The 14,427-nt window shown below is 42.6% G+C and overlaps 1 protein-coding gene across 2 annotated transcripts in view; it reads right to left on the bottom strand.

The window, feature by feature from the left end:
• Positions 1 to 237: 237 nt before the first annotated feature.
• The window catches only part of IL20RA (interleukin 20 receptor subunit alpha), a 31,932-nt gene continuing 17,742 nt past the window's right edge, over positions 238 to 14,427 (bottom strand). Inside the window, exons 2-7 of one of the 2 annotated variants that reach the window (XM_039532194.1) lie at positions 11,720 to 11,846; positions 9,241 to 9,419; positions 8,270 to 8,445; positions 5,275 to 5,419; positions 3,937 to 4,076; positions 238 to 1,419 (exon numbers count right to left, since the gene is read on the bottom strand). In XM_039532194.1, coding sequence (XP_039388128.1) covers positions 475 to 1,419; positions 3,937 to 4,076; positions 5,275 to 5,419; positions 8,270 to 8,445; positions 9,241 to 9,419; positions 11,720 to 11,846 — 1,712 coding nt within the window. In that variant the 3' untranslated portion in view covers positions 238 to 474. Of the gene's footprint in view, positions 1,420 to 3,936; positions 4,077 to 5,274; positions 5,420 to 8,269; positions 8,446 to 9,240; positions 9,420 to 11,719; positions 11,850 to 14,427 lie in introns of both variants that reach the window. The other variant, XM_039532193.1, reaches the window with a different exon arrangement.

The raw sequence follows: 14,427 nt of genomic DNA, 5'->3' as shown, positions 1-14,427 counted from the left end.
AGGAAGCTTACAACAGTCTCTCAAGTGACTTCAATGGGGGCTGGACTGGGCCTTTAAATAAGTCTACTTATTTTTACCAAAATATGTGAAAGAACTTTCCCATGGAAGTCTGTCATGGCCTTTAGGATCCTTGTGGCAGAAGATGCCTCAGATTCTCTCTCTGCTTCCTTCCTATTTTTTAATGATTTATTCAGTGCATAGTGAGAAAAGCTTCCTAACATTCTCTAAAAATAATTGTTTTCAAGCACAGATAATTTGTTTTAATGTGTATAGCACGAAGAAGACACCAGAATAATCCTTATAGAGCATCCTCTTTACAGTACAAGTCTTCAAAAATATGACAACATAGCAGAGATTAGATAATTCCAGTACAAATCCAGCCTCTAGGCCAAATTGAGCCATGATTTGGATGAAATAAATATCTCTTGAAGGTATAAGCAACAATTTACATTAAACATCTTGAAGGAAGCCTGTTCAGTCTTCCATTTTTACATGCAATCCCCATTGCTCCTTGAATTGCAGGAGATACGGTTCTTGGTCTTCTGATGGCTCATCAAATGCTTGCCTCTTACAGAGTTTGGACAAAAGCCCCTCTTCTTTAGCAGGCTGATCACACACTTTGTGCTCAAATACTTCTTCATGTTCATCACTCTCAAAACTGGACAAAGTAGGTATATAAAGTCTTCCAGTATGAGGATCCCAATCTACTAATATGGTCTGTTCATCCTCCTCTTCTACCTCTGTTGTCCCAGTTTGGTCTTGGAGGCTCTGTGTTATTGTTCTTAACTGGGGACAGTAAGACTGTCCTATTTTTTCAGTACCCAAATCAATCTGTGGATCATCTAGTAGTTCCTCTGGTGCAGCAGCCTCCTCCTTCCAATTGAGTTCTTTTAGTTTCTGCACCGAACATATGTGCAGGTTACAGACATCAAGCTGGGGACAGTATGACTGTCCCATTTTATTGTCAGCGAAATCCCTCAAAGTGATCTGTGGCTCCTCTAGCAGTTCTCTTGGTGCAGAAGGTTTCTCTGTCAAACCACATTCTTTTAGCTTTTGCACAGGAAAACGGTCTGCAGGCCTCACATCAAGTTCATACTCTACAACCCCTTCATTCCTTTGACCCAAAACAGGGTGGAATCCATGTTGGCAAATCCCATATTGCTCAGAGTCAGGTAAAATTTTCACATCTTCAGAAGTATCAACCATGTGTTTCACTTCCAATGCTCTTTTCAGAGGCTTATCATCAACTTTGGTTTCATCATGACTGGAACTGCAACTGTGGCTGGTCCTGCCTATTAAATTAATGGTTTCCTGGGAAGTCTTGTACTCACCCATCATATTAATAGTGATGACGTTAACCACTATTTTTTCAGAAGGCATAAAAACCCTTTCATCACATTTATCGGTGTAGTACAATACCTGGAATAGAAAGACACTGTGATTTAAAAAAATACAAGCGATACCATCTAACTGCAACTTATTTGGCATCTACTTTTAAAATGTACAATTAGGTCCCATCTGGTCAGGGTTCAGGAGGAGAGGATGGGAGAAGAGCAAAATGGCCCACTCTCTTTAAGCAGCGACAAGAGGATCTGCAAGTCCATTGGTAGGGTCATTCAGAAAGCTTTCACCTTAAGGCAAAGTTCACAGTGCATTCAGTAATCAGGCTTATCTTCACATTGGAAGTTGTGGGTTCAAACACAGGACTGAGAGTCCAGAGATTTGTGTTCTACTTGCAGCTATGCCACAGAGTGCATTTGTGACCCTGGGACAAGTTACTTCACCCTCTATGCACCTCCATTTGTCAAATGGGGATATCACTAGTTACCCACTCCTCACAGAAGTTGTGTGTGTCATAACTTGCTTGTTAGCATTTGCAAGGTGATCCAAGATCTTCCGATGGAAAATATTACAGGATTGCAAAGTACTAGTTAAATAATAGCTGTACTTAGGTTTCTTCCAGTTTGAGAGATATTACTGGTGTCTACCAGCAATCCTCATTTTAAGTACAAAGAACCTCTCTCCAATCAGCAGAACCTTTCAAATGCAGCAAGTGCTGCCACTGTAAATAAAATACACCTTGGGGGGGGACCCCAAAAACCAGAAACCATGAAGCTGCCTTTTTTATTGTAAAAAGTGTAGCGCTTTAATGCTCAGTAAAATGAGAGACTAATACCACTAATCTGAGAAAGGTGTACTGTAGCACGAAAGCTGTTCCAGAAAGGTCTCCTAATGCTCTTCAGTTCTGACTTGAAACATCTTAGTTATTCCACCTCCCCATGGCTGGAGACTCCCAATCAGGGGAGGAGTTTGCAGATGTGGCAAAATGGTGGTTGGGATATGGACTAATTTTCATTTGTTACTTAAGTCATGATTTTAATGTCGAGAGGTGGAGGTTGGAGAACATGTACCTTCATGGGGTCTAGCCACAGCAGCAACTCTGAACTCCCCTGAGTGCAAAGGCTGCTCTTTGCTAGTGACAATGCCAGTTCTGGTATCCCCAGATGAAGCTGGCTCCATATAAGAGGGAGGGAGTGGCCCAGTGGTGGTCCAAAAAAAGCACAATGGTTGCACTGCCCCATGGTTTTTTAAAGTATTGCACCCTCTTGAGGCACAATCCCTGGAAGAACTCTTGTAAGATGCTGCACCTACAGCACCAACCCTGTCATGGTGCTATAGGTTTAATCCCATCATTCTCTCTACCTCCTTCAAACCCTCCATGCCATCCTCTGTCACGGAGAGTGAGTTAACAAAGGTAGGTTGGTTTAACTATGTGGCTCAGGCCTGTGAAAAATTTTCCACTCTGTGAGATGTAGTTAAGTCAACCTAAACCCTGTGAAGACATCGCTAGTTGATGGAAGAATTCTTCTGTTGACCTAGATACCATCTCTCGAAGAGGTGGATTTACTACAGCAGTGCAAGAACCCCCCTGTCGCTGTAGTACATGTCTACATTACAGTACAACTGCAGCTGTGCTGCCACAGCATTTCTAGTGTAGACATACTCTGAGTAAGGTATTTTTTTATGATGGTGCATCAGTGTTTGTGCAACTTGCTGTGTAATATCTAGGAGATAAAGTTATTCTTTTAGGGATTAGAAATGAAACCTCTCACACCCCACCCTATTCTTTTAAAGATATTTTCTTTAAAAAATTGTTAACATAATAAAATGAAAGAGAAAAACTTGTAAATGTTTTTACATACATCTTTGGGCTATCTAATTAGTAGTACAGTTGGATGCTAGTAGGATAATATACAAAAGCCGATTGTACTGTATTTGAAAATATACTAACTCAGATTGTACTGTATTTGAAAATATACTAAAATTGAAAGTTAAGTAATGTGCCCAGTGCAGACATGCTAAATCCTCCAGAAACATAATTAAACAGTGAACTGGAGTAATATCTAGTAATAGTCCAAGTCAGCATCACTATTCAATTTGGTCTTGACTTTTTGCATTTTTAATTCTCTCCTCTATTTGGTGATGAATTAATCCAATTAATCATTTTTGCTCACTGAATCCTCTCCATAGATCTCCCTGGGTAAATATAGAAATCTTGCCAGCTTACTAATGGCATTTGCCTCAGTGCACCTTAGTCCTTGCTTATAGCAATGACCCTTTCCAAGACTAAGAGAATAGTTCCATTTTGATGTTCAGTAACTTTGGGCATCTTTTTAGGACAGACTGCCAGGCAGTCATGCCTAACACAGGCACAGCAGTTAATAGAAGAAATACAGAAGAATGAGTAAAATTAACAACCAGCATGTGATGCACTTTTCTTGATATGAGTGGGACTTATGGCACTGATCCTGCAATATATGGCACGCAGGAAGGCTGTAACGCCCACATGGAGGCTTAGTGAATTCAATGGGGCTCTGCATAGGTGCAGTGTAAATGGCAGGACTGGGGCCTTAGCGAGTAATGAGGAGCACTTACCAGGTTAGCTGGATGCTTTTGCTTGCTGACATGAATATACCTGTGCACATAATAGCCTGCCATAGAGATAATGAGGCCTGTTAAAATGATGGGCAGAATACATCCAAATACGATTGTTACAGTCTGCTCTACTGTTGGATCTGTTAATAAAACAGAAGTTATTGTGTTATGTAGTTTACTTCTTAATATTACGAGTTGTCCCAGGCACCTGTCACACTGCTGTCTAGAAGGAGGATGTGAGTGTGCTGCATTTAGTGATTTTTGGCATCTGTAGGGGATGAAAATGGTGACATTTGATCCAGAGACCAAATTTTGATAATTCCACTTGTCTTTGCCGGTGGAACTAGCTAACCTAACTCACCCTCACTGTCAGGGGCGGCTCTAGACATTTCGCTGCCCCAAGCACGGTGGCATGCCGCAGGGGGCGTTCTGCCGGTCGCCAGTCCCGCGGCTTCGGTGGACCTCCTGCAGGCGTGCCTGCAGAGGGTCTGCTGGTCCTGCGGCTCCACCGGAGTGGCGGGACCAGCCTCCCTCCGCAGGCACGCCTGCAGGAGGTCCACCGGAGCAGCGGGACCAGCGGACCCTCCGCAGGCATGCTGCCGAAGGCAGCCTGCCTGCCGCCCTCCCGGTGACCGGCAGAGCGCCCCCGCGGCATGCCGCCCCAAGCACACGCTTGGCGTGCTGGGGCCTGGAGCCGCCCCTGCTCACTGTGAGAAAAATGCCTACTGAAAGAACAGTTTTAATCCTGATTTCTCTTGGATACAGAACCTCTTTTCTTCTGAGAAAGGATTGTTTTACCCAAAGACTCCAGCTTCGTGCAGCAGAACTGAACAGTCTGCTGTGTTTCCTGCTGGTATTGGTGTAGGCATATTCCTGTATGCTCTGGATTTGGAGACTGGGTGGGTCGGGAGGGAGAGAGAAAGAGAAGGAGCGTGCACGCATACAAATGGACTCCGGAATCCATTAAACTGCAACAAAGACCATAGGGCTACCGAGGGAAAGAGAATTGAAGGTGATGAGTTTTATGCCCTGAGGAACAGCCTGCTCACAGATGAAGTCATGTCATGTGAGCCTCAGTCAGTAGAACCCTGTGTGTTTTGCAGCCAGGGAAAAACATTTTGGGAGATTCTTCATCAGTACAATGGATCATAATCTGGTGGGAGAAGAGAGAAGGGGAAACTTTCCAAAATCAGAACTGCCCCTTTCATTTGGCACCCTAGGCAGTTCTTACCTGCACTATTCTAGAATTTCCCCTGTTTTAACAAGACATATAACTGTGATAATCTCAAACTCTGATCTAAGTTTCATTCTCTTCACATGTTGCAGATTTGTACATACCTTTCAGAGTAGCAATGCAATGTTCTTTGGAAAATCCACTGAGCAAAAGTGGTGTTGTAACGTATGTCTGTACATTGACACAGTAAACTGTATTGGATTCCAACCGGGGCACAACCAGTGTATTGTTTTTAATAGAGAAGACCCACTAGAAAAAAGAAGATGGTAACTTTTATTTAGAGCCTACCCTAAAACACAGATGATGGATTTTATTAAAACAAACAAAAACAACTTGGAAAGAGCAACATTTTAACCATTATCGTGAGCTAGACCATTAAGCCTAAATTATTTCCATTTTTCTGAACACTAATGAAAACAGAATTAGTTATTACATTACCTCTGAGCATTTTACCTTCTATTTAATGTAATATTTTATAACATTACTGACCAATTCCCCCTTTACAGAAAGGAGAGAAAATGAAACACTACTAGCATATACTCAGATGGATATTGTGATATACAAGAAACATCTCTCTGGTCTTTCTGTAGGGCATCCTAACAAGGTCCAATAAAGTTACTTTTAGTTTCATTTAATCATTGAGGCCAACCCTGCTTCTACCAGAGTTAATGAGAGTTTTAACTTTGACTTAAATAGGAACAGAATTAAGCCCTCTCACTTCTCTATGGGCTTGGAAAGCTGGACCATTATTGAACAGCACTGGTGGAGTCCCACTATGTTAAAAAAGCAAACTGTGACGTCAGAGGAAAAAAGGCTGCTAAGAGTGTCTCTTCATAGTACATCTGTGGAATAATTGCAGCTTTTAGGCATTTTAAAGAAACAGCATGATATTAATATGGAACAGCTGATAGGGTAGTATAAAGAGTAATGGGTGTAGATTGGTAATCGTAGTCATGAATGGTGAATCCACAAGTGAATTATGCAGGACAGCTCAAATGAGTATTAATAGAACCTTCACACTACACCTTTTATTCTCTATGCGCCACGTTACAGGAAGACTGCTTAAGACACGTGTTCAAGTTTTACAATAATTTTTTAAAATTAGGATAAGAGTTTGTTAAACTCTGCTTGTTAAACTAGGTGCCTGATCTTGGAGGCAAATAAAAAATAGCAATTACATTTAAAACAGCTGCAAAAGAGATCTAAAAATAACTTTCCTATATATAAAATTGTTATAGCGTCATTGGCCAATATTTTGGCACTTTGCAGGGCTTGCACCTAGTGATGTCCCCTTTGAAAGTTGGGCATCTCCCCTCTCCAATGATATAATGCACCTGTTTTGAGCCCTGCAAAACTGTGAGAAATTGGACCTGGCCAGTGCCTAAATTTGCTTATCCTGCACTTCACAGCATTGTAATTTGGAAGAGGTGTGTGTGTGTGTGTGTATGTATGCAGGGAAGGGGGGGGTGGTAGAAATATTTTTATAGCAAGTCACTGTTTTTCTTACGTGCCTGCTTGAAGCTGCTCCATGATTTAGAATATTAGATTGAATCGGGTGAGATGGATTGGTGGGCAGTGTTCAGATGTGGTAGTCAAAGGATGTTGTTCATCACATAAGTTTTACAACTAGATGTGTGGCATTGCGACGGGGTGGACTAGACCCAGAGGGAGGCCTCAGGGTCCTGCCACATTTGTCCCAGGAAAAGAGCAGTGGATAGGTCCTCCAAGCAGGCTAGAGTGGCTGTAGGGAAAGCAGCCAATCAGGGCTCAGGAGGGCCCTATAAAAGGAGCTGTAGCAGCAGAGACAGACAGTTCTCTGCTGCAGTTAGAGGAGTGCAGATGGTGCTCCTGGCTGGTTAAAGGAAACTGCAGGACAACAGATAGCTCAGTGGTAGTATGGACCGGAGAGCTCCTGGCTGGCTGCTAGGCCTGAGCTTAGAAGAGCCCTGAGCTAAGGGTAAGGCATCAATGAAGGGTGGGGCTGCAGGGAAGTGGCCCAAGGAATTGAAGACAGTTTTGCTAAGAGGACATGGTAGTGCACAGCTGGTATTCTTAGGGTCCCTGGGCTGGGACCCGGAGTAGTGGGTGGGCAAAAGGCCTACATCTGGACAGCAGTAAGCCCCCAGAAGGAAGTAAACTGTCAGGAGGCCCAGGTGGAGAGCTAGGACCAGAACAGATTAAGAGGGCAAAACAATGGTCTCTGAGGAGGAAGACCTGGGGGTACGGCCTGATACCAGGACTGGTTTAAAAAAAAGAAGATGCATGTGGCCAGAAAGGGGCATCAGCGAGAGGTGGGTGCCCTGCCTTTACAGGCATGTACAGAATTATATTTCAATAAATGTCTTAGCATATAAGCCTGTTTGTCAGCCTGAGACAGAATTTTGGGTTTGACTTTTTGATAGTCTTATATCTTATACTACTATGTGTGAAGAACAAAGACACTGTGTATTGCATTTCCCAAAACCAGATGGGGCTTTTGGTACAATGAGAAGAAATAAGGGATAGAGCAGTTAAAGTATTACAGGGTGTGGAGGGAGTGGAATACATGAGCATACACTGGAAGGCTGCCTGGCTCTTCTCTCAAGGCAAGGTCAAGCAACCAGTCGGGAGGGGCAAGCAGGGATTGGGGGGGGGGGGGAAGGTATAAAACACTAAAAGGCCAAAGAAATGCATGTCCCTGACCTTAGCACAACCTCACTCCTTACCTCTCCCATGGGGTACGAAAGGGGTGTGACTGTGGGCGTGCCTTGCAGGTACATTTGGGCCTCCTAAGAAGGAAGAGGTGAGAATGGGGAACTGGGACATAGGCAAGATTCTGCGGCGTCAGAGCTGGGAATGGAACACTGGGAAACGGACTCTGCCGGCGTGTAGAGCTATGGATATGTTAGCTTGGAACTAACCCCATACACATCTCATTGCCTGCACTTCGGACTTCTGGTCTTCCGCTTTCGGTCTGCGCGACTAGAACCAGGGGAGAGGGTGAAAGAAAAGCCCTCTAACCAAATGAAGTAAACCGGCCATCCTATTACTTACAGTGCAAGTTCCATAAACATGTGAAAAGATTTAATATGTACTGTTCTAAGGCCTTTTCAAACTTACCCTTTTCTTTGTTTTTTTGTTGAGTACAGACACATTATATTGCAGGCCAGAGTAGACTTGATACAAAGATATAGATTCCTCTTCGAGGGTTCTTTTCCATTTCTCAGGAGCAGTCAGAACTATTGATATAGATTTTTCAGTGGAAGACACAGTAACTGCTGGTGGATCAATTTTAGCTGGAAAGATAAGTTTATACACTTACATAAAGTAATTTCAGACAGCAAAGGTAAATTTGATATGACTACCATGATATTAAAATTTCCTAAACTGTGGATGATATTAAGTTTCATTATAGATTTTTGGGACTTAACTGTAACTTAGAATAATTCCTTTTATATTGTTAGAAATGCATTATCTAGATAAGCAACTAAGCCTTAATATCAACAGTGTAGATACTACTGGACTGGGAGTTTGGGTTAGGAATCCTTGTGTCTAGCAGACTAAAAAGCCTTGAAATTTACGACTTGACTTATGTCAACGTGCATAAGATTTTAGCTTACTAAAATGAGCTAAGTTACTGGGAATTTCTGGAGAGCACTCTGTCTGGCGCAGATGAGAGACACGGCACTATGCGTTATTGTTATGGGCGCTGCCTGGTTAGTAGGAGCTATAATGGAAAAGTATTATTATGGACTGCAGAACTTTTTCTTCTTAATGTGTTCTCCAAACCATACATGCACTGTTGCCAGTTTTTCAAGTAGAGTGAAGTATTACCATGCCTTCAAACACTGGCCACCTATTATTCAGCACACAGTAGATATATTTCCAAACATACTTAATATGCAATTGGCATAGAAACTCAAATTCTTATCAGATACACTCCAACTAGTTTTGCCAATAACAAAAACAGTTTTGACATGCTAGGAAATAAAAGTTTCTTCCTTTGCACTTGAGGGTGAGCATGCAATGTTAATAAATGTTTCATGATGTAATCACAGCTATGAACCCCTAACTTTATTGTCTTTCCTTACTATCAGTGAGAGGATTGAACCGTGCAGTTTCTGTCCATCTGGAACAGTTGCCACTGAAAAAGGCTTTTACACTTGCATAGTATTGGTCCTCGTGGTTATATGTTTCATTGGAGAGGTCACACCATGTTCTACTGATGTTCTTGCATTCTGACTTTTTAATCCATTTACCTATGCCGTATCTGCATGAGAGAGAAGAGAGAGCTGAACAAGAACCCTGGCCAGAAACATGGTAGTCACCTGGTAAACTGCATATATGAAGAACAGAACTTTGTGCTCCCAAATCTCAGGCAGCTACCACTTGTACTGATGCAGATTTTCCAGTAGCGGGTTGTAATTACTAAGGGTTTACATCTTCTTTATAAATCAGTTCAATACAGTTACTTACCTGCCATCCACCAGAGGGCAGTAGTGAACATACACACTAGCTTATGAGCTATACTCCGGAGATGTAATTAAGGGTGTGTCATTGCTCCCCTGACAAAATCCCTATTTTAAGGGGTTATCATTTGGATGCAAAACACATAAAAGAGATCTGTTTATATGACTACAACGTTCTGCTCCTTGGGTCCTGTTTGTCAGTCTGGTTAGGCCATTTTGTTCCCGAAACCCGGCTCAGCCAACCACTTGAGGATCTCACTACACTGAGGGAATGCTGACGCTATGAAGGCCCAGACTCAAAAAGGTACTTAGATATCTAAATGCCAGATTTAAGTGCCAAAGTCTGTTTTAGGCTGAGATTCACAAAACTCCCACCAAACCCTGTAGGTGCCTAAACTGACACAGTGCCTCAATTTTCAGGGAAAAATGGGTGCCTACGTTTCTGCCTTTGAGCACACACATTGCCACACTCCTCTAGGCATTCAGACACCCATTTGAGAGGCTGCCTACCGGATTGAGTCCCATTAAAAAATCTGGCTGCTGGAGGAGCTTATGGTGCCTGCCTTGCAACTTTTCGAACAGTGGTTAGTACACCCACCTGGGATGTGGGAGACCCAGGTTCATAGGTGCTGAATTTGTGAGTGCTTTGGGGCTGGAGCACCCACAGGAAAAAAAAAGGTGGGTGCTTAGGACCCACTGGCAGCTGCCCTATCCCTCCCCCAGCGCATCCTGCTCACTGGGGGACCCCGCTGATCTGTGCTGCCCCCTCCCTCCCAGTGCCTACCGCAGATCAGCTGTTTTGTGGTGTCAGGAGGTGCTTGAAGGGGAGGGGGAGGTGCGAGGGTGCAGTGTGCTTGGGGGAGAGGGGAAACTGGGCAGGGAAGAGGTAGGAAGAGGTGGGGTGGGGTGGAGCAGGGGTGGGGGTGGTGCATTGGAGGAAGGGGTGGAGTGGGGGCGGAGCCCTGGCAGATTGGAAACTCGGCGCCTATTCCCAGGTTCAATTCCACGCCTCAAGCAGAGGGGAAGAAAGGATTTGAACTTGGGTCTCCCATCTCTCTAACCACTAAGCTCTGGCACATTCTGATAGGGTTCTCTGTCAGTCTCTCCTGTTGACGCTCTTCCACGTTGGAATCATATTTAAAGAGCCATTGGGCTGGGGGAGGGGGAGGCGAGAGAGAGAATGGCACCTAAACACCTTAGTGACTCTAGGCCAAGAAGCCTATGCTATCCCTCCCGCTAGCACAGAAAGCCAGGCCAAAGGAAAAGGGGCATAGCATGGATTCTCCTATGCCTGGTTGCTGGAACAACTCCTGGAGGCCTTTAGCCTCTTTAGCAAAAGTACAGCAACTTGAAGGTGGTCTGAATTTGGCTTCATGTTATGACAAAGTTATTACAGTAAGAAAGGGGTAAAATCACCTAGTAGCAGGGGGGTAAGACAGAAGCATTGTCCATCATCAATACTATTCACGGGCCAAATTCTTCCACCATCATTCACATTGAATAGTATCTTACTACACAAGTGGTAACAGTGCTTCTTAATGTGGGTAAGCGTAACCAGACTGTGGCCCTAAGCCACATTCTTAGTCATTCTGGGTCAGATATTATCCTTCACAGATAAAGGCCTGATTCTGCTCTCACATATATTGATTTTACACCAGCACAATCCCATTAATTTCAATAGAGTTACCTCTAATTTCCAAGTGTATATGAGAGCAAATCTGGACCCTTAGAAAATTCCAAAGAACAGGCACATTCTACCTTCCATCAACTACCATATCCCATGCACAAGTGTTAACAATTTACACAGTTCCTCTATGATTTGGATCCAGCCTTTCTATGGCACAATGTCCCTTCATCTCTTCGTCTCATTCTCTGCAATGCCCCCATAAGCTCTTATTTTATACCCTTCACATATTCTGTCCTCACACTTCCTTTAACTGAGTCTATACTAAGTAATAACAAAATAGTTTCAGCTATTTATTTTTATTTACATCTCCAAGCCCTGATTCATTCTCAAAATTAGTTTTCCATCCCTGCCTTTGCATAAAGGTGCCTTTACATAAGCTACTAGAATGGGAAAAGAGACAGTGGGCAAACTTACATCAAATACTTCACCTTATAGAGTACTCCCTCTCCCAGTTCTTCTGGTGGTGACCAGTGCAGGATATTCTTCAGGTTTTTAGATTCAAAATGGACATTTCTAGGACCGGGCAAAGAACAGTACAGTTCTGCTGGAAAAGAAAATTAAAAAGGTACAATACACACTAAGAATCACAAAAGACATTTGCTTCAAAGCAAATTTATTTCTTTAGAAACCCTAAAATGTGCAACTTTTTTTTTTCCCTGCCAAAAAGCAGAGCTGTATTGGTCATGAAACCTGGATTATTTTCTGAGTTGTCTCATAGGAATTGCCCTACTGGATCACACAAGAGGTCCATCTAGTCCAGTATCCTGTCTCTGATAGTGGACAGCACCAGACATTCAAAGGAAAGTGTAAGAACCACAGAGTATGCACAGGTGGGATAATCTGTCCCTCCTATTAGGTCTCACTCTAATCTCTAATAGTTAGGAGATGGCTTAAACCCTGAAGCAATTATTTCAACCTATTTGCCAGGAAGGCTTACTGTTCTGTAATCCTCTGGAGCCATTTTAACCCCCCTGGAGCCTTTTTAAAAATATGGGTTACAACTCATTCTGGCTCACTGAAAAATACAGGTTAGAGCGTTTTTTTATTTGCAGTCAGCTATTTCCCAAAATAATATTGTGTGTGTGTGTGTGTGTTTTTAAGAGCTCTGAGTAACTCAAAAGCTCGTCTCTCTCATCAACAGAGGCTGGTCCAATAAAAGATATTATCTCACCCACCTTCCCTCTCTAATTGTTTGCTTTTGTGAAACAAAACTATTCTACATGAAGCCTGTGTGGAGAGTTCCTATGTAATAACAGCCTTTCTTGGTTAAAAGAACATTGTTTTGAGTGATGCTGCTGCATACCCTTATTATAATATTGCTGTAGACTATGATCTCTTATTATTACTACTACTACTACTACTACAGAGACAGGTGTGATCCAGAATAGTAGGCTTCTAGTGTACAGTTGCTGTAAGTAATCATTTTGTTACGTTATTACCTTTAACATTACTCGCTGACACTTTGTCTACACTGGAACTTCACCCGCAAAACTTCAGGTGTTTTACCTCCCCCGCCCCTACCCGACCAACAAAAGTTTTGCCAACGAAAAGCACTGGTGTGAACAGCCCTTTGTCGGCAGGAGCGATCTTCGCCCTGGGGCTGCCCAGCTGATAAAGCTGCTGCGGCTCGCTCCTCGCTCCTCGGGGTGGAATATTTTTGTCGGCAGGAGAGCTCTCTCCTGCTGACAAACAGCAGCTACACAGCCGTGTCGCTAAAAGCTGCGTAGTGTAGACACAGCCTGAGATTCTGATCTTACTTACACAGGTGTAAATCTGTATATCTTCATTGACATCACTGTCTGTATTCACCCAGACATAAATGGGATCAGAATCCGACCCTATGTTAACTACGGGAGTGTTACTCAGCTAAATTACTACTCATGAGACAGTTCTTGAAATAAAGGATTAAACAATTAATTTAGTTTTGGTCTAATATGGGCCTCAGTTCAGCAAAATACTGAAGTAAGTGCCTAACTTATAGCATATTTCCATGTCAATGGGAAATCTCACATGCTTACATTCCTTGCTGAATTGGGGCCTTAATGAGGATACCATAACCAGGGCCAAACCGTGCACTCTTTACTTACAACTCAGTCCCATGTGCCTCCTGCCAGGAGCATTGTTTGACATTACTGGAAGCTGAAGGCACTCAGCAACACTTAGGATCAGGCCTGAATTTTCTGAACTTGGACAACAGCCCAACTGTCTTCTTTGCATTATTTCGTGTCATAAATATGAGGCTATGAGAGCATAAAAGGGAATTAAAAAAAGGGAATCTGTGGCCACTCTGGACTTTTCAAGGCCCGCTAAGGGGATGTAGTTGTAGTTCTTCTTTAACTGAACAAAGAACCAGAGGAATGAGGAAGTAAAACATTATAATGTAATGAACAAGAGGAACCTAACAGAAAGGTTAGTCCTTGTGGTAAAACCTGACCTTGTTACTGTCTTAAATGGCCTTAAAGAATTATTTGAAGTTTATTTCAGTATCATTTAAATATTTATTCTCCAGATGTGTAACACTTAATTACACTTGTGGCACTGGTCTATAAATCAAATCAATGTCACCACTGCTCCCTTAATTGACTTCTCTCACCTCAGGATTTCCTAAGGATAAACTGTAAAAACAAAAGTAGGAAATACTTTCTAAAAATAAATCTGAGAATATTATATTGTTGCAATTCTACGGGGGCAGAGTTAAGGTTACTGCTTTTATTTGAAAGAGACTTTCTGGTTTAGGGTGGAAATATAATCTTAACTCTGAATTTTTCATTCTTCAAAATATATATATAATCATTTTGAAAGGTAATATACAGTCAAAACACTGGTATGTGCCTGTATGCTTAACTTCACCTTATAAATATCCTCCACAGATTTCTTGATCAATGTTGCCCCCTTTGGCCTGAGCGGTAAGCCAATATTTGGGGCCTTACAAGATTGTTGCAGTTAGGTAGAGAAATTAGTGATATGAGTTATGTATTTCTTTGGTGCAATCCTGTATATTTACAAAGAACGTACACAAAAGCCAGGTACCCTTAATGCAGTAGAAACAAACCAACAGCAGGCAGTTTCCTAGCTCTCTCTTTCCAAGTCTGCCTCCCTAGTAATTTCTGTGCCCAAGAAGC

The sequence above is a fragment of the Mauremys reevesii genome, linkage group 3, assembly GCF_016161935.1.
Source record: "Mauremys reevesii isolate NIE-2019 linkage group 3, ASM1616193v1, whole genome shotgun sequence".
NCBI classification, from domain to species: domain Eukaryota; kingdom Metazoa; phylum Chordata; order Testudines; family Geoemydidae; genus Mauremys; species Mauremys reevesii.
This window is presented reverse-complemented; position numbering and strand designations above follow the sequence as displayed.